Genomic DNA, 19,696 nt, shown 5'->3' with positions numbered 1-19,696 from the left:
TAATCAAAGAACTAGAAGATGCAAACAAGCCCTGTAAGGAGCCATGACCCCTGTAGTAGCAGCTGTTCTTTGTTATTCACAAAGAAGGAAACCCAGGCTCAGCAAGGTTGAGCCATGTGTTCAAGGTCGCACCGCTGGTAAGCTGCAGAGCAGGGACTTGAACCCAAGCGGTCCAGCTCCGGAGCTTGTGCTCCTCGCCAGTGTGCTCTGCTGCTTCCATACACTTAGTACTGACAGAAACAGCAAACAGACACTCACATAAATGACACATATACACAGCACACAACACGCTACCCACGTCTACAGATAACACACACATAATGCACAGTATGCACACTGCACATGCTCACACACACATATGAATGAATGGCTAGTCATTCATTTTCTCGGCCGGCTCTCAAAACGGGTGGGCTCGCCTAGGGAGGGGAGATCTGTGGCTGCAGGTGCCAGCCCAGGTGTGCCCAGCCTTCACCTCACGGCTGCACCCCTTACCCAGCCTCTAGTCCCTCTCCCTCCAGGAAGACAGGTCCAACGTGGGGAGTGTACTGCAGTTGACAAAGTCCCGAGGGAATGTGTTGGACCTGAAGATGTTGTTCTTGGACACGGTGGTGATGCCCGTGTTGTCACAGATGATGCGCGGCAAGCAGATCTTGGCCAGGGCCTGCTGCTGCTGCGTGCTGAATACGCCCTTGTTCTGCCACCAAAACCTGCATGGGAACACCCATGGACATCACACCTGCGCGCCCCTGGGCGGGGAGGGCATCACCTGGCTTGAGCCACTCCCTGGATGCAAGAGAACCACAGCAGACACGGCCCTACAGCACAGAAGAGCTCCAGGCCCCCAGACAGCCAGAGGTTTTCAAACAATGCACAGACGAAAGCCCAGCTACCCAGATGCCCTCACTCCAGCGGCCTTCGGGCACTGCTAACACTGGACAGGGAGCTGAGCCCAGACTTGCTCAGGAAGCCCGGGCCCTGTCCCAAGTGGTACCCATGAGGGTGGAGAGAATCAGAGTGTTTACAATCTGTCCACCCAGAGAGGGACACCTTTTTCTAATCTCCCCAAAGGCACAATACAGGCTAGGTGAGAACTAGGCATGGCAGGTGACATTTCGCTGGGGAAGCGAGGGTGGGCTGTTCATTAGTGACTGACAGCACCGTGGTTGAACCTGAAGCACGGAGAAGTAGAGTGGCATTTTCTCTGTTTTCCCACTGAGTCATTGTAGGGGGTCCCTCCCCCAACAGGTTCAGAGCACATGAGGGACAACCTTGAGGCTCCCTGGAACATACTGGGAAGCCACGGATTCCTTCCAGCCCTAGATTTCACTGGAAAAAGTTGAGGACCCAAGAGATTCGGGACAGGCCAAGGGCCACACGGTGTGCCCGGACCACTCCACCTGCCTCCTTACCGATCGCCATCACGGAGCTTCCTGAACTGGGTCCCGATGAGGCAGGCAAGGAGCGGGCCCACACGGCCATTGGCATTCAGAGGCTCGGCCACGCCGCCCATCCAGATGTCAATGTTGTTGGGTGTACCGTACTGCTGCATCAGCTTCCTCGCCAGCTCCTGGTTCTTCAGCACTGTGCCCAGCTCGCCCACTGTTTGGGGCTGTGGCAGCCCACAGAAGCGCCTCCAGGCATTGTACCCTGCGTGGAGGGAGGGGAGAGTTGGCTGTGGGTGCATCTTAGAAAATGCTCCTTCCCAATACACCAAGGCCATGTACAGAGTCACAGGAGGGAGAGGAGGACACAGAGGGCTTCTCCCAGGCTATAAACCTCGAGGGAAACCTGAACCCTTGGCCCAGGCCAAAGGAATACCTGAGTCTTCTCGGGACCCTCTCTGTCTCTCCCTTGCCCTCCCACCCTAAGGCAAATCCTAAAATGCCATAACTCCTGTCAGGTCCAAAAATAGGGACACCTCATGGTTCCCCTTGGAGATCTCAGACCGGTGAAGGGCAAAGTGTGTCTAGAAGGCTCAACCACATTGGCTGTCACATTACACAGGCACAGGCTGTGAGGTCAGGCTGATCTGAGTTCGAGTCCCAGCTCTGCCACCGACTTGGCTGGAGAAGCCCGGCAGTCCTTGAATCTGTGCAAGCCTCGCTTTCCTCACCAGTGAAATGCGAGTGATAATACTCTCTTCCCCTCAGAGTTCACGTAAAATGAAGCCAAATGAAATAATGATGGACACTGATTTTCAGACTGTGGAGGTAGGGGGCTTGTTGTTGTGAGGATGACGCTTCCAGTTTAAGGGTTACAGCAATGTGGAAGAAGCCAGGGATTGCTGAAAATGGACCAGGTGGGCCCAGGGAGAGGTAAGTGCCTGACCTCAGACCGACTCTTAAGACCAAGGTGCTGGGGCTGGGGTAAGTCTTGGGCAGCTGGGGCCCTGGAGAGGGGGTGGGGAGGAGCATCCTGCAGCCCCTCACCTGGGAGGCCATGGTCCCGGCTACGCTGCATGTTTAGAGCAGGCAGGTCCAGCCCGATCCTCATGACCTGCTCAAACAGCCGCTCCCGGATCTCATCCACCACAATTTGGTTCTGGCGATTCAGCTTGGCAGGAGTGGCCATGAGGCCCCGGAGGATGGGGTCAATGCCACCTGGGGACAAGAGGAGCAAGGTTGAGGGGAGGATCTGGCTCAGTATCAGAGTTCATATAAGAATCAGGGATAAGTCCAAGGTAGGGTCAGGGGATTGCAGAAGAGGGCTGGGCTTATACAGCTCCTGGTACAAGGTGGCCCCAATGGGAAGGTCCTCACCGGGACATCAAGGTCTCAGGGGATTATGTCCTTCAGATTTTCAGGGTCAGGGTGCTCCCAACATCCCTCACCCCCTGGTTCACAGAGTCACAAAACACAGCAAGTAGCCAGCTCCCTGTGGGCCATCTCCATCCCATTCTTTTTTTTTAATCCTTACCCGAAGATATTTTTCTATTTATCTTCAGATAGAGTGGGAGGGAGGGAGAGGGAGAGAAAGGGAGAGGGAGAGAAACATCTATGTGAGAGGGACACATCGACTGGTTGCCTCCCACATGACCCTGACCAGGACCAGGGACGAATGGCAACTCAACTGAGGCACATGCCCTTGGCTGGAATTGAACCTGCAACTCACTGGTCCGAGGGCCAACACTCTACTGCTGAGCCAAACCAGTCAGGGCCACCCCATTCTTTATTGTTAGATGTAGAAGCAGAGCCAGGTGAACTGAGGCTGGAAAGTCAGATCAGATCCCCAAAAATGGAAAGAAGGGGAATTTCTCCTGGCCTGGCTCCCTGTGGCCAAACCCACCCCTACCCCACCTCCAGCTGCCAGCCCACTCTCTCCTGGCCTAGGTCCTGCTCACCTTCCAGCACAACCCTCCACGAGGCAAAAAAGACCCTGCTGAGTGGAACACGGGGGTTGGACCTCACGGGCTTATACCGACTGTCCAGGCGGAACATGAAAGGTTGGATGAGGGTGTGGCCATAGCGGAAGGCGTTGGTGAAGACGTTGGCGATTCGAGGGTCCACTGAGTCATTGTAGGAGCGGTACTTGGGCAGGTACTTCCTCATGGCCTCTGGCCCCAGCACCAGCGGCAGGTAGTCCCGGTACGTGATGATCTAAAGAAAAGTCACCCAGAGTGGCCTCTCCACTCACCCCTCCCTGCAGAGTCTCCACCTGCTTCTGGCTAAAGGGATCCCTCCCATCTCTCTATGACCAGGAAACTACCTCCCACAGCATAGAATCTCTGTCTAACAGAGTAGCTAGCACCAAGGGGCATAACCAGAGCTCTTGACTGCTGTGTGACCTTGGGCAAGTTACTAACCTCTCTGAGCCCCAGTTCCTCAAATGTAAATTAAGAGTAAAGATGCTGCCCTTTGCCTTAGAGAATTAAATAACAAAGGGCTTTGTTAGTCATTGATAGCTCCTTTGACTTTGAGTTATCAGCATCTCATTTCTCCTACTAACATAAGCTCCTTGAGGGCAATGCTCCTATCTCCTTTCTCTTGGAATTACTCAGTGCCCAGGAAGTACCTGGCTCATGTAGGGTTCAATACACGACTGTGGCCCTGGTTGGTTTTGCTCAGTGGTTAGAGCATCAGGCCACGGACCAGAGAGTCGTGGGTTTGATTCCCTGTCAAGGGCATGTACCTCAGTTGCAGGTTTGATCTGCGCCCCTGTCGGGGTCATGCAGGAGGCAAGAAACAGATGTGTCTGTCTCCCTTCGATCCCCGCCCCCCCTTACCACTCTAAGAAAATCAATGGAAAAATATCCTTGGGTGAGGATTAAAAACAACAACAACAACAACAACAAAACAGAAACAAACAAACAAACAAATACATGTCTGTGGAAAGAGGATAGGCAAGAAGGAAAAGGGCCACCCTAGATGATAGAGAACAGTCTCATTCTAGATTCTAGACTCTGGAATTTCCTCTGAGTCTTAAATGAATCTCACTTAAGTTCTTAGTGCAACTCAAAAACTCAACCTCAACACCTGCAACTTTCTCCCCCTCCAGAGTTTTTAAAAGGTGTGTGTGTGTGTGTGTGTGTGTGTGTGTGTGTCTTAGGAGAGGGTGAGGGTGCTGGAGCATCAAAGGTTGGGAGGGGGAACCAGGCACACTGCCCAGGGATAAACGAGGTTAAGGAGATGGGGTGAGCTATGATAGTCAAAAGAACAGGTGAGTGGGTAAAGGAGCCAAGAGTGGCAACGAGATGAAGGAGAGGCATTTATTGGACAGCTTACTATGCACCAGACACTTTAGACCCAGCAATGTAACCCTCCCAATCCCAGTCCCAATAGACAGAAGAGCAGAGAGGGGAGCAAGCCTGGGAGAGAGAAGATGGGACCTAAGCAACATTCATCAGGCTTTCAGTACCTGCCAGGTGTTTTCATAATGTCTTTTACTCTTAACAGCATCATGGATGAAGAAACTGAGGCTCATGAGGTGAGGCTGCCCAAGGTCAGACAGCCAGGATGTGGCAGAGGCATGTTTGGATCCCAATTCTGCCCTGGCATCACTGATGCTCAGGGCTGCCTACCTGGACCATGGCTCCCACGATCTTCCGGGCTTCCTGGTAGAGCCTCTCTCCATTCCAGCGGGGGTTCAGGCGTTTGAGCCTTGTGGCCAGACGGTTGTGCTCCCGCAGAAAGAGCGTGTGCATGGAGGTGAGCTCGGGCATCTCACTGGAGCGGGAGTCCCCTTAGGAAAGCAAAAGCTACCGTCACTCCTAAGACCTTCATCCCAGAAAGGATTTGCTCCATTGAAACTCCCTTCCCTGAAATGCCTCCTACCTAGCCCACCTCTCCACCCATCTTTCCACACCATGTTCATGTTACACCTCCCCTGCCTGGATCTCCTGGTCCACCACAGCAGCTTCTTCCTTGGTCTAGGGGCACTGCTGGTCAGAGGCGTTTATTCAATAGGTATCAGATCTGACATACACCTTGCCACCTTCCCATACCTGAGACTGGGATCTCCTTGAGAACAAGACTTGCTGTTTTTGCCTTTTTATATCTGACCCTCTCACCCAACCCACACATACAGACAAACATAGGTTTAACACAGTGCCTGGTCCAAACTAGGAGAGCCGTGAACATTTCCTGGTGGGCTTATTCCCTTGATTCAGGGAAAGCCAAAAGGTAGCGTGCATGTTGGCACTCCCTACTCCCATGCCCATGTCAGGCACAGCCAAAGATCACAGCACTCTTTTGCTAAAATTGGATGCAACCTCAGAATCCTTCTCAACACAGGACTCTAGAAAGCCACTCCCATCTGATCAGAGCTGCCATCCCCACCCTTACTCCATGCTGATTGTGTAGACTTTTCAGGGGAGGGGTGCTAAGGCACAGGATGTTTAAAGTCCATACCTAGACTGTTAAACAAAAAACTGAGTTAGACCTCTGATCCCTCTAGTCCTCCCCCAATCCTTCTCTGGAAGGGCCTGAGGCCCATTTCAGCAGAACAAGGGGTTTAGTATCCACCAGCTCTAGAAGCTGGTGGAAAGGAAATGCCATGAGAACAGCTTTTCCATCCTATGAGCTGCCAGAGGTCATACGATTCAGGTCTGGGATAGGCAGCTTGCCAACACCAGGCTGGAGGCAGCCAAGCCTGGCTGAGGAGTGCAGCTCTTCCCTCACTGGCCCACAAAAGTCCACACTTGGCACTGACCTTGAATCTCCTCCCCAGGGATCCGCCGCTAGAGGCCACCAGGAGGAGAGGTTGGGAGGTCAGAGGGAAGGGCCTCAGGCCCACTATTGAGTGTACATGAAAAAAACACTGGAGTGTGGCTTGGTGGATTGAGCATTGTCCCATGAACCGAGAGGTCCAGGTTTGATTCTCGGTCAGGGCACATGCCCGGGTTTCGGGCTCGATCCCCAGTAGGGGGCGTGCAGGAGGCAGCCAATCATTGTTTCTCTCTCCTTTCTCGCTAAAAACAAATTAAAAATCAATAAAAACACATTTAGAAGGAAAAAAATTGGAGTAAATTATACAATTGTCTAACCACTATGCTGTACACCTGAAATTAATATAAAATAATAATGAATGTCAACTGTAATCAAAAAACAAAATTTTAAAGACAATTAAGAGACCCAGTGAAAAAAATAAAAACATGTGGAAAATTTCTGAGCATGGGCACCGTCACTGCCCCAGTGGTATCGTCAGGGCTGCCAGCTGTTTAAATGTAAACTCCCACCCTCTCTTACTATAGGAACTAAGATGGGCAGGAGGTGATATTCGGAGCAGCACTGCTCAACAGAACTTTCTGAATCGACGAAATTGTTCTATAGTCGAGCTGCCCCATGGCAGCCACTAGCCTATGGGGCTATTGAGCATGTGAAATGTGGCTAGTGCAGTGGAGAAACTGACTTTTTAATATACATTAATTTAAATTAACTTAAATTTAAGTGCAAAGAGCCACATGTGGCTAGTGGCTACCTAATTGAAGATGTTGTTCAAGATGTGCTCTCTCTCTCTTTAGTTCCCTGCCCCTGAGGGACTCTACTCTCCTCTTTGCCAGAATCCAGAGGGAAAGATAGAGACATAGAAAGGGATGGACAGAGGCTCCTCAACCATCCCCGAGTCTCTTAGATTTGAGTTTTTGTTTTTTTCCTTTCTGGCTCCACCCAACTTGTCACCTGGATCAATATCACAAAGTTGGTGAGGGCACAAGTTGCTTACAAATAGGCCCGCTGTGGGTCCAGCAGGGAGCACCCCTATGCCATCCCAGGCCCCTGCCCAGGTCTGACCTGCCAGGAAGCAGCGGATGCCCGCGGAGCGGTTGGTGAGGAGGCAGGGGTCATCGTCCAGGTTGTCGAAGGGCAGCAGCGCCCGGCCGTTGTCAGTGAAGCGTTTGTTGATGGCCAGTAGCCCCAGCTGGTTGGTCAGGTTGCGAAGCTTCCTGGCCAAGGGTTCCTCGCTGCCGTACACCATGCTGGCGTCCAGGAAGGAGGTGAGGGCGTTGATCTGGTTGCGGATGGTGATGTTGCCCTCTGTGCAGGCAGGGCAGGAGCGGAAGAACGGAATGCAGTCTCGCTGGTTCCTGATGCGGGGGTCATTAGGTGGGATCTGCGGCACAGAGGAAGGCCAAGCCAGCTCGCCAAGGCAGGGACAGTGGGCAGGACTGGCTCTCTCCCAGTCCACCCTCCTGAAGGCCTTGATCACACCTGGGAAGCAGCCTGCAGCCCAGGACCAGAGGGGGAGACCCAGATACCAAAATGGGGTTCCTCGGGACTCCTGGCTTCCTCAGACTACAGGGAGGCTTCTCAAGGCCCACAAGGGATCACTGTCCGAGGCTCCACCTGCAGAGTGCCTCTGAGCTTCGGGGGTGAAGCTAGAATGCTGGACTGAGGAACGTGGGGCTCCTTGGAGGTGAACCCACCCGTCCTCGGGCCTTCCCCCCTAAAACTCCTACGTCTCACTACTTCTCTGCTGTGTCTGCTCCTCCCTCAGACTCCTCTTCTTTTCCCTTTCCTGTTCTGGTCTCCCTCCTCCCTGTCCCTTTCCTGCCTCTCACTCCGGCCCCATCTTTCCCTCAGATTCTTCTCCCTTCTCTTCTCTTCTCCCTGCTCAAACCAGCCCCCCTCAGCCCTGCTCCATGCAGCCCCACAACCCAGGCTGGTTGTAACTGGGCTGCTGGGACGATGCCCCCGTGTGGGGAGAAAAGAGGACTTGGCACGGAGTACCCACACTCAGGTTTGAAGGAAGACCCTCAGCAGATGCGGAGGGTCAGAGCCAACCTTACCAGGGAGCTAGGGAAGGAAATCTGGGCACAGAGGGAGGGGCCCACTTGCAGGAATGACGTCCACTCTCCCCACCCCGCAGGCCGTGGCTGGGCGGGAAGCAGTGAGCACCTTGAGGGGAAAGCAGGGTGGCTGCTGCAAGCAGCTGGTCTCGCAGTTAAGACCACTGATAAAGGCGACCCGGGCGGCCGGCTCAGGAGTGAAGTCGAGGTCGTGATCAATCAGCTGGCCCCACTGCATGAACAGGAGCGAACGCTCTTGGTCCTGCGTCAGCTGCTCCGTGGGGAAGCGCACGATGGCGTTGGAGACGGCGCGAGCCTGCGGGACACGCAGCGTCAGGGGCTGCCCGGCGCCGCCGCCCGCCTCGCCCGCTGCCGGCCAGTGCTCACCAGGGGCACCGGGAAGCCGCCGCGCTTGACCCCGGGCGTCCAGCCGTAGGGCAGCGAGAAGCCGTCCTCGTACTCTGCCGGCAGCCAGCGCGCAAAGGCGCGGTTGGAGGCCCCCAGCGTGGGGCTGCGTCTGCATGATGAGGACGGCATGCTGACCCGAGGTGGCGCCACGGGCGGGCCAGGGACCGGGACGCTGCCCCGAGCCGCCCGCAAGCGGAGGGTCCGCCCCACGCCAGGCACACCTGTTGTTGCACTGCCCGGTGATGGTGCGGTACTTGTCCCGCTCGGGGCATCTCACCCCCACGTCCTGGTAGGCGCAGCCGCTGGACTTGGACAGCAGATCGAGCTGGGCGGGAGTCAGCACGTCTGCAAGCAGGGGAAAGAAGGGTGTGGGACCCGAACCCCTCCTCCCCCACTTCCTATCCTAGGCTGAGAAGCCGTGGTTGGGGGCAGTCTGAGGACATGGAGGGGAAACTCGATGTCGCTGAAGCTCCCTGGAAGGAGGAATTGGGGGGAGTCACTGGGATGTGGTAGGGTCGCTTGGAGGGGTCGCTAGTGGAGCAGGGTTTGGGGTTGTAGGGGCAACGGTACCCGTGACATTGAAGGGCCCTGACAACAGGGGCCACAGCTTCCCTTCCAGCAGGCCTAGGGCCACATGCAAATAGTCAGCAGCCCTCACAGCTGTCCTGGTGGCTGCCACTGGCTGCTTGAAGTAGGACAGGAGTTCCATGGGGTTGGCCAAGCCACTGCGAAGCCGCTGCTTGATGCTGCTTGGAGAAGGGAGGAGTAGCAGAGAAAGTGGGCAGAGACACTCAGCAGAGCCCCAGCCCAGGAGATGGGCACACAGGACAGTGTCGACAGAGGCAAGGCCAGGGGAGGCGCGGTTTTGAAGATGTTCTCGCACAGAGACTGACATAGAAAGAGGGCCCGCCCCACTCCCCATGCCTGCTCCTTTTCTGAAAGGCCTGGGCAGGTTTGCCCAGAGCTGAGCAGTGCCAGGCACCCACCTCTCCCGCCGCTCCTTGTAGGCCTTGTCTACTAGCCGCTTCGCCTCCTCCATGCAGGTCACAACCACCGAGGTGTCCACCTCCCCCAGGGCAGCTGCCCAGAATAGAGGTCACAAGGTAGGATTGGGCCCAAAGCACCCGCCTTCCCACGAGGCCCCTGAGCCAGGATGGCCTTCACTGAGGAAGGAGCCCCTAGAACCCAGAACCACCCACAAGGTAGCACCTTTCCTTCCTTCTAAACTGTTACCTGGAGCAGCAGCCTCAGAGGGCCGGGGCCCAGCCAGAACGGCCAGGAGCCCTGTCAGGGCCAGGAGCAGCTTCATCTCTACAACAAGACCCAAGCCCAGTAAGTGCCCAAAGCTCACAGTGCATTAGGAAGAAGAGAACCCCACCATCCCTCTCCTCCCAGCCCTTCGCTCACACCTTCATACCCCAGTCCCACCTCAGCGGGCCCTACCTATGGTGTGAGCCCAGGCCTCCTTGAGGGAGGAGTCCACAGTGCTCCTCCTTTGCTAGCCTCAGTCACTCAACCCCCAGGACCTCACTTCTGAAGTTCACCTAGCATTGGCAGCACCTCCCAGCTGAATCTAGGCTTTTATGTCCTCCAAGCTGGGGGAGGGGATGGGGCAGGGGAGGGGATGGGGCAGGGGAGGCCCGCCCCTAGAGACTGAACTCCCTCCTCCCCCACTGGGGTTGGGAGACCAGGAAAGAGGTCCCTGATATGGGAGAGGGGGGCAGGAAAAGAAGGTCCAGAACTGTCCCCAGAGTTACTCTCCCTATTGTGTGCCTAGACCAGTGCTTCCCCTAGGGGGTATAGACAACTAACTCCTCTCCCCAAATTCTGATTAAACCAAGTTCCTTTGAAAGGGTCAAAACTCAAGAACCAACAGCCTAAACAATTATGGCTAGAGAAACCCCAGAGGAGGAGGGAAGGTAAGGGGGAGACCTGGAATGATGATAATCTGATCAACCTCAGGGGGCTGTCCCCTCCCCCCACACACCAGTGACATTGTCCCTGAGGCTAGTCCTGGTGGGCAGCTACCCATTCTTGGTAAGGGATAAAGGCACAGGAAATCTGGCTGGAGACCGTTGGGTTTCACAGGAAAGAGGACTCTGGGGGCTACGGGCTCAGGACTAAGGTAACTTCCTCTATCCCTCTTTTCCTCCCCTTTCTTCTTGGCTTTTGGTAGGGGGCTGCATTCAACACCCCTGCCATCTGCTCTCAGATATCAGGAACCAGACAGAACAGGGCTGGTTGTGGTTAGTGGTCAGTTGGGCGATGTAGCCCAAGGCCTCTCTGGGACAAGATCACTGCAATTAGGAGGACTAGGGTTAAACTTTAGGCTCATTCTGACATAGTGAGGGGGAAGTTTCTCCCTTGAAGAAGGCTGGCAAAGAGGTTGCCATTCTCAGGCAGGAGAAGTACCCTAGGACTAATGACTATGTTCGTCCACCTCCCGGGAACCTAATCAGGCTGGGCACATGCCAACCACGGTACCCGTGTCCTGTTTGGTCTAGCCACACCTCCTACTCCGGCTACCTGCCTGCCCTCACTCTTGTCTTCTATGCCCAGACCACATCTTAGCCAAGGATCAAGGGACAGCAACACACCCAGAACACCTTTGCAGTGTACCCAGAGATCCCACTGGGAAGTGGAGCCCCGGGGCCCTCGAGAGAGAAGCCATTCTTCCAGGCTTGCTCTGCCAGTGGCTGGCTAGGTGTGAACCTGGACAAGCGACTCTTTGTGAATCAGTTTCTACAATTTTATAGACTTTTGAAAATACTTTTACAAATCTTAGAATATATATATATATATATATATATATTTTTAATTTTGAATTTTTATTTATTTATTTATTTTTTTGTTAGAGATATTTTACCTTTTTACCCCATTGGCACCCCCCCCCCTCCACCCTGTCCCCGGTTTAGTTGTCCATATCCATTGGTCATGCATACATGCATATAAGTTCTGTGGTTTATCTCTTCCCACCCCCCCACCCCCCATCCCCTCTTCTGAGGGATGTCAGTCTGTGCCCTACTTCCATGTGTCTGGGTCTACTGTATTCCTCAGACTGTTATGTTCATTATATTCCGTATATAAGTGAGATCATGTGGTATTTGTCTTTTTCTGCTTGGCTTCTTTCACTTAGGATAATACCTTCCAGGTCCCTCCATGTCGTCTCAAAGGATAAGAGATCTTTCTTTCTTACCGCTGCATAGTATTCCATTGTGTATATGTACCACAGCTTTTTGATCCATTCGTCTACTGATGGACACTTGGGCTGTTTCCAGATCTTAGCTATTGTAAATAGTGCTGCTATGAACATGGGCGTACATATATTCTTCCTGATTGGTGCTTCAGGCTTCTTAGGGTATATTCCCAGCAGTGGGATCACTGGGTCAAATGGAAGTTCAATTTTTAATTTTTTGAGGTAGCACCATATTGTTTTCCACAGCGGCTGCACCAGTCTGCATTCCCACCAGCAGTGTATTAGAGTCCCCTTTTCTCCACACCCTCGCCAACACTTGTTGTTTGATGATTTGTTGATGGCGGCCATTCTGACAGGTGTGAGGTGATACCTCATAGTTGTTTTAATTTGCATCTCTCTGATGATTAGTGATGTTGAGCATTTCTTCATGTGTCTCTTGGCCATTTGTATGTCCTGTTTGGAGAGGTGTCTATTAGAATATATTTTCATTCATAGAAAGTTATAGAACACAAGCAAAAGTTTCTAAAAAATCAAAATTACTTATAATTGAGGTTTATGCATAATTTCCCCCAGGTTCATTGTTGTTTTTCACATAAATAAGAAGCAGGAAGGAAAATAATTTCCCATAATCTCACCATTCACTGATAACCTCATTTCATAATTTGATATCCCATGTGTAGACATAATATGTATTTTAAATAGTGATAAGAACAGACTTTAAATATTGTTTTACAAATCTACTTTCAGTACTTAACAATTTAGCCTGGACATCTCTTTATGTCAATAAATATAGGTTTAATTCATTTTTTATGTCTGCATAATATTTTTGTATGAAATACTATGATTTACTGAGTAATCTTCTCTTGTTAGATACTTGGGTTGTTTCTGATTTTCACTGTTATAAGCAGTACTAGGATCAACATCCTTGGAGTTAAATCTCTAGTCACATCTTCAACCAAGCCTTAGGCAAGAAGTTCTAGAAGTAAAATTGCAGCATATTTGGGTATTTACATTTTTAAGTCTTAAAAAAATAAATTGTCACCCTGGCTGGTGTGGCTCAGTGGTTGAGCATCATCTCATCATCAAAGGGTTGCTGGTTCGATTCCCAGTCAAGACACATGCCCAGGTTGCGGGCTTGATCCCCGGCGGGAGATGTGCAGGAGGCAGCCAATCAATGTTATGCTCTCACATCAATGTTTCTCTCTTATTCCTTTCTCTCTCTCTAAAAATCAATAAACTGTTCTTTAAAAAAATAAAAATAAAATAATAAAATTGCCCTGGCAGGTTTGGCTCAGCAGTTAGAGCATTGGCCTGTGGTCCAGAGAGACCCGGGTTCGGTTTCCGCTAAGGGCATGTACCTCGGTTGCAGTTTGTCCCCTGCCCTAGTTGGTCATGTGGGTGGCAGCCACTCAATGTGTCCCTTTCACATCATGTTTCTCTCTCTCTCTCTCTCTCTCTCTCTCTCTCTCTCTCTCTCTCTCTCTTCCTCTCTCTCCCTCCCACTCTATCTGAACAAAAAATAGAAAAATGTCCTCAGGTGAGGATAAAAATAAATAAATAATTGTCACGTGGCCTCATGGTGATTGCACCTCACTCTCCCAATGGCCATGCTGGGAACACTCGTTCCCAATCCCTCATCAACTCTAACAATTAGTGTCCTTTCATTCTTTTGGGGGAATTATCAAAGCTCAAGAGGGAAAAGACATTTAATTCAAGCCCCTCATAACACAGATGAGACAGATGGGGCCCAGGGAAAGAAATGACTTTGCCAAGGGCAGCAAAGTGGCACAATTCAGAATAATCTAGCAGGTCTCATGACTTGCACACCAGCACTCTTTACCCAGTGGCCTCTGCACACTATTCCTGATCTTTAACTTGGGCATTTACTCAACAGGTATTTACTGAGTCCTTGCATGTGCCAGGCCACTGGGCATATTCCACTGAGCCAAGCGCAAGCCTGTCCTCAAGGATGGCACAGGAAGACACAGAAAGGCAGACCAATGGCACCCCAAGAGCTTTGTGCAGGGTTCTTAGGAGCATCAAAGAGCATCACTTGGACCAAATGGAGGAGCCCAGGAGAGCTTTCTTGAGGAGCCAGTGCTTGAGACTATCTTGAAGAATGCTTAAAAGTTGACCAAGTGGACACAGGAAGAGAATTCTGGTCCCAGGGAATGACACAGTGAAGGCCTTGACACAAGTGGGCTCCATTCAGACCATTCCACCATGGGGCACGGGTGGGGCAGGATGAGGCTGGGAAGGCAGGCAGAGGCCCAGGACCCAGCGCTCTCTGACCTACTGAGAAGTCCTTGTCTCGAAGGCGCTAGGGAGCCAGAAAGGCCATTCGGTGCATGGTCACCGTTTTACTTTAGAAAGCTCACTTGGGCAGCAGAGCGGACAGTGCACTGGGGCAGGGGCGGGGCAGGCCCAGAGCCCAAGAGCTGGACAGGAGGCATCTTAGCGATTCATTTGAAAAACTAAAGTCTTTTCAAAGAATGACATGAAAATCCCCTTCACTCTCTACGCACATGGCCATGGGAGAATTCTCAAGATGTATAAGCTCCGAACCACCTGCCTTTGGCTCAGGGCTCGGGCTCTGGGTCTGCATTTCTGTGCAGAGGCTTGAGATGCTCTGTGACTTTGCAATGTTTCCAGTCAGCGAATGACCCAACCGGGATCACCCACTGTACCTCTGCCGATCCCTCATGTAGGCCTTACTTGTCTGGCCCAGGTATATTTGGGGCTAAAAGGGCTTCCCAACCTGCCAAGTAACCAGAAGGAGAATATGTCGCCCAAGGAGCTCTTCCAAACCAGCTTTGTCCCATAAGTTACCCGCTAGCTCCCCGTCCTGGGGGTGGCCTCTGGAGGGCATTGCTGTGACTGCTGCATTTCAGGATTATAGTCCTTTGAGAATGTGCCTCCAACTCACCCCTAAGGTGAGGTCCAACTGCCTGTGGGATAACGGGCCCTCTCTGCTGCTGCTTGCAAAACAGATTGTTCTTTCTTAATGCTGCTTGGGGAACAGTTCAGTTGGGATTACAGCCAGGTTTCCTGTGTGTGTGGTTGGAGAGCAGGAGGCTATGGAAGCTGGGGAGGGGCGGAGGCAGTGACTCCTCAGACACATCAATTGCTCCCAGCCTGAAGACGTGGTTTCCTCTCTCTCTTTAAAAATTTAACCATTAATTTTGAATTATACAGGTCATCCTTGGAGCTATTTTGAATAAAATTCAAATATCACAGGTCAGGCTAAAGCTCTGTTTAGATTGGGGTATTGCATCATCCCCGATTCCAGTCTTTTTCTCAACTCCTCAGACATAAACACTGGTCATTTTTTGTGTTTGTCCTTCCAAACCTTTTACTTTACATTCATTTCTTTATATGACTCTGTAGGAAATAGTCTTCTGCCTTTATTTTCCCATAAATGCTATCACATTATATGGTTTGGCAATGTGCTTCCCTCACTCCACAATGCATCTTGCAGATCTGTCATGCACTACTTAGACAACAACCTCACTTTTGATTGATTGATTGATTGATTGATTGATTGATTTCAGAGAGAGAGGGAGGGAGAGGGAGAGAGAGATAGAAACATCGATGAGAGAGAACATCGATTGCTCGCCTTCTGCATGCCCCCCACTGGGGATTTGGCCCACAACCTGGGCATGTGCCCTGACCGGGAATCGAACTGGCAACCTCTTGGTGCATTGGTCGACGCTCAACCACTGAGCCACACCAGCCAGGCAACAACCTCACTTTTTAACTGTTACACTTAAAGTATGCTTTGGTGGAATTATACCTCCATTATGGGGCCATTCCTCTACTGATGGAAGTTTTCATTTTTTAAAAAATTAATAAGAACAATAAAGCAAGAGGTCTCTTTGTACATACACATAAGTGTTCTCCAGGGTGAAGACTGTGAAGTGGGCCACAGGTTTTTGTGCATTTAAAATTTTTGATAGCCCTGGCCGGTTTGGCTCAGCAATTGGAGCATCAGCCCGCGGACCAGAGAGTCCTGGGTTCGGTTCCCACTAGGGGCACATGCCGAAAAATAAATAAATAATAAAAAAACACTGTCTAAAATTTTTGATAGACATATATTGCAAAACTATCCTCCAAACTTTGTAAAATTCTTACAGGCAAAGATCAGAATCACATTATCGGATCAATGTTTATTTCTTTGACTAATGGTGAGATTGAGCACCTTTTTATTTGTATTACCTCTTCTATGAATTTCCTGTATTTGGTTTTATCCATTTTCCTATTGGATTGTCACTCTTTTTGTTGACTTGTAAAAGATATTATATATTTTAGATAAACATTAATCTGTCAGCTATGTGTGTTGCTAATATTTTTTTTCCAGTCTTACTTTTCATTTGTGTTTTTTATAGGGTTTTAATTTTGATGTGGTCAAACTGACCAATCTTTTCCTCTATTGATTGTTTTCAGACTTGGTTAAGAGGATCTCCTCTTTTGCAAGATCATAAACATATTGTCTGATATATTCTTCTAATACCTTAATACTTTTTCACATGTAGATCACTAAACCATCTGGAATTTTTGTGTGTGGATAGTATAAGGCAGGGATCTACCTTCAGTTTTTTCCATATAAGTAACCAATTGTCCCAATGCCTTTCATTGAATAATCTGTCATTTCTCCATTGAATTGAGATACTTTGATCCCACCGTAAATGTATGTGTATTTCTAGATTATTTCATTCTATTGATCTACTGGTTTCTTTGTCCATTCCCATGCCAGTACCTCATTGTTGCAACTACCCTAACTTTCTAACATGTCTTGATTCCTGTAAGATAAATTGTCCTTCCTCATTCTTTTCCAAGAGAATCTTCAACATTCTAGCACATTTACTCTTTCTTATGAATTTTTTACTAATTCCATGAGAAATCCAATTGAGATTCTTATTGATATTGTATTCAAGTTATACATAAATTTGGTGACATAGACATCTTTATGATATTAAATATTGCCATCATGTACATTCATTCATTCGACATGTATTTACTGAGCACCCATGCGCCAGCACTGTTCTGGATACTGGGGATAGAGCAATCAACAAATGACTTGCTCTCTTGGAGTTGACTTGCTTGAGTAACACATTGAGTTTACATTATTTTTTTCTCTCTCTCTTTATTGATTTTAGAGAGAGAGGGAGAGAGAGATAGAAACGTCAATGAGAAAGAACATCGATTGGCTGCCTCCTGCATGCCCCCCACTATTATGTGCCCTCACTAGGAATTGAATCAGCGACCTCTTGGTGCATGGGTCAATGCTCAACCACTGAGCCACACCAGCCGGGCTTGAGTTTACATTCTTGAGTACATAATTTTATTTAAGTCTGCTTTTACAGTCTTCATTGAAAAATTATTGTTTCACCTTCTTGTTAGGTTTGTTCCTAAATACTTCTGTTTTGGAAAATGCATATAAACTTGGTCATTAAATTTCTCCAGAGGACTTGAAAACTGTTAGTATTATTTCACTTTAAAGCATTTGAGATAACTGTTTTAAAGATTAAAAATGTAGTATACTTCTTTTAGTTCTCTTTAGGAGGTAGATTCATAGACCTGAAAAGCATTGGACATTTTTTTTTTATCCTCGCCCAAGGACATTTTTCCATTTTTTGTTCAGATAGAGTGAGAGGGAGAGAGAAGAAGAAGAGAGAGAGAAACATCGACGTGAAAGGGACACATCAAGTGGCTGCCACCCGCACGACCCAACCAGGGCCGGGGACAAACTGCAACCGAGGCACCTGCCCTTACGGGAACCGAACCCGGGTCTCTCCCGATAGCAGGCTGATGCTCTAACTGCTGAGCCAAACCGGCCAGGGCCGCATTGGACATTTCTAACCCCCCATTCTAAAAAGGTTTCACTCTCTATGTAACAAATAAGACAAAAATTTTAAAGAGTAAATATTCAAGGTTTTGTTAGTTTCAAGTAATGGTTCAAAAATTTGTTTAGGGCAGTAGTATAAAGGTAAAGACAAGTTAAATTGCACAATTATACAAATGTTTAATAGTTATTCTGTTAACCCCTGTTTTGCTTCTGGTTGTTGGTGGGAGGGTAAAGGTGGTAAACTTTTATGAGACAAAGTTCTACAAAAAACACTAAAAAAAAAAAAAACAAGCACTAAACTCAAAGGAAAAGAATTCAAGAGTATCTTTACCACTCAGATTAGTTAAGACTTAGAGACTGATAAAGCCAGTGCCTGTCAGCATGTGAAAAAATAAGTGTAGCGATTGGCCCCACGCCACGGGATGGCAATCTGGCAATGTCAGTCAAAATCCAAAATGGACGTTTGCGCTGACTCAGCAATTCTACTTCCAGGAACTTACCCTTCGGAGGCATTCTTGGGAAAACATAAAGATACCTGCACAAAGGTATTCACTTCTGCCTCCTTTCCAACTTCCAAAAGACAAGAAACAAGCCAAGTAGCCACCACGAAGATTTGCCACATTGTGATACATCCACATGATGGTGTTTTATGCTGCCTTTAAAACTAATGGGGGTGAGTGGGGTTCTATATGTAAGAAGGTGGAAAGGTAGGCTGCGTGCAGAACTCTCCCACCGGCACTCCGCTCAGAGGGTTCTGAGTATGATCTACCCTCTGTTGGTCTTTTGTGGAATTCTGCCATTTCGAGTCCACTGAGACTCCTTGCTGTCAGTGGGGAACTACGCATGGTGAGTGCTTGCTTCTTCGGTTTTTCTTACATCTACTATTTCCATGAATTTGGTATAGAGGGATCAAGATGGCAGAATGTGCCTTCTCTGTGTTCCCTTTGTCCCCTTGCCCAGGTCTCTTCCTCCCTCCAGGACCTTGCCCCAATTCTAAACCCCTGGCTTTAACCAAGGACTTGGGAAGCTGCCAAACTTTCTTCTTCAAAGAAACTCAAGAGCTGCTTTGTCTTCCTGCTGTTCAAGAGTTTTGCCCCAGGCGCCCTGGGATGTAACTTTTAGGTTCTCCAGACCAGCACGACCTGCCCCTTGAGGAGTCCTTCGCCCCAGGTAGAGCCCAGCATGGGTTTTGTGAAAATAGACTTTATTATAATAAAATGTCTTTTTAAACAAATGCCCCCACCATTCCTCACCCCTGGAGACCAAGGTGGGGGTGGGGTTGTCAAACAATCTCCCACCACATCGAAGGAAACATGCAGACACTCCCCCAGCAGGCGGGTGGGGATGGATGGTGAGGGTAAGGGTGGAGAGCCCCTACCCCACTCTGAACTGGGAATGTATGAAAATAGCTACATAAATCTGTCCTTTTCCCCAGCCCCGGACTCCACCAGGGGCCAGAGGAAAAGAATGCAAAAGAGAAATTGAATCCGATGAGCAAAATAAGGCAACCCCAACTCCCCCTTCCTGCTCGCTGGCCCCCTGGGGCTCTGGGGTGGGGTACACACTGGGGCCAGAGGCCAGGCTGGCAGGGAGGGGTGGAGCACTCTGGGGCGGGGGTAGGCCCGCTTTGGCATGGCCTTTCTCCTTCCCGGGCCTGTGCAGTGGAAGCGAGATGGAGGAAGCTAGACTGAGGCACTGAGTATGTACATATATACACAGCTCCGCCGCCTGCCCCGTGGGGAGGGGGCTCGGGACAATCCAGTGCAAACTTTCCTTCCAGGGAGGGAAGACATGATTCAGGGGAGCCAGCGCCATCCATGGAACCAGGCCCTTTTTCCCCACAGGGTCCCCCGTCCTGGGAGCGGGAAGAGCCAGAGAACAGAGCAGCGTCACGTGGTCAGAAACTAGGCGTAGGTGGGCAGACTAAGAATCAAGAGTCCCAGTCCAGTCCTGGTTCTGTGACTGAGATGCTCAGTCACCTTGGCGAGTTACTGCCTTCCTGGGCCTCAGTTTCCCTCCTATAAGA

The 19,696-nt window shown here is 50.1% G+C and overlaps 1 protein-coding gene across 1 annotated transcript; it reads right to left on the bottom strand.

The window, feature by feature from the left end:
* Positions 1–133: 133 nt before the first annotated feature.
* Positions 134–9,944, bottom strand: MPO (myeloperoxidase). Its single transcript, XM_036268880.1, has 12 exons — positions 9,863–9,944; positions 9,616–9,709; positions 9,200–9,375; positions 8,851–8,974; positions 8,609–8,738; positions 8,331–8,537; positions 7,227–7,545; positions 5,018–5,178; positions 3,341–3,596; positions 2,430–2,600; positions 1,410–1,647; positions 134–707 (listed from the first exon to the last, which is right to left on the bottom strand). The coding sequence occupies exons 1-12, from the start codon at positions 9,936–9,938 to the stop codon at positions 500–502; spliced, it is 2,160 nt and encodes a 719-aa protein (XP_036124773.1). The 5' UTR covers positions 9,939–9,944; the 3' UTR covers positions 134–499.
* Positions 9,945–19,696: the final 9,752 nt, after the last annotated feature.

This window comes from Molossus molossus, unplaced genomic scaffold (genome assembly GCF_014108415.1).
Source record: "Molossus molossus isolate mMolMol1 unplaced genomic scaffold, mMolMol1.p scaffold_m16_p_19, whole genome shotgun sequence".
Taxonomy (NCBI): Eukaryota; Metazoa; Chordata; class Mammalia; order Chiroptera; family Molossidae; genus Molossus; species Molossus molossus.
This window is presented reverse-complemented; position numbering and strand designations above follow the sequence as displayed.

Excerpts from the sequence above, each read along its gene's own strand:
- MPO (XM_036268880.1), bottom strand. The coding sequence starts at position 9,938 with ATGAAGCTGCTCCTGGCCCTGACAGGGCTCCTGGCCGTTCTGGCTGGG. Across the intron at positions 7,546-8,330 it reads CACCCTGCTTTCCCCTCAAG|ATCCCACCTAATGACCCCCG; the intron begins GTGCTCACTGCT and ends TCTGTGCCGCAG. Across the intron at positions 5,179-7,226 it reads CATCCGCTGCTTCCTGGCAG|GGGACTCCCGCTCCAGTGAG; the intron begins GTCAGACCTGGG and ends TGCTTTCCTAAG.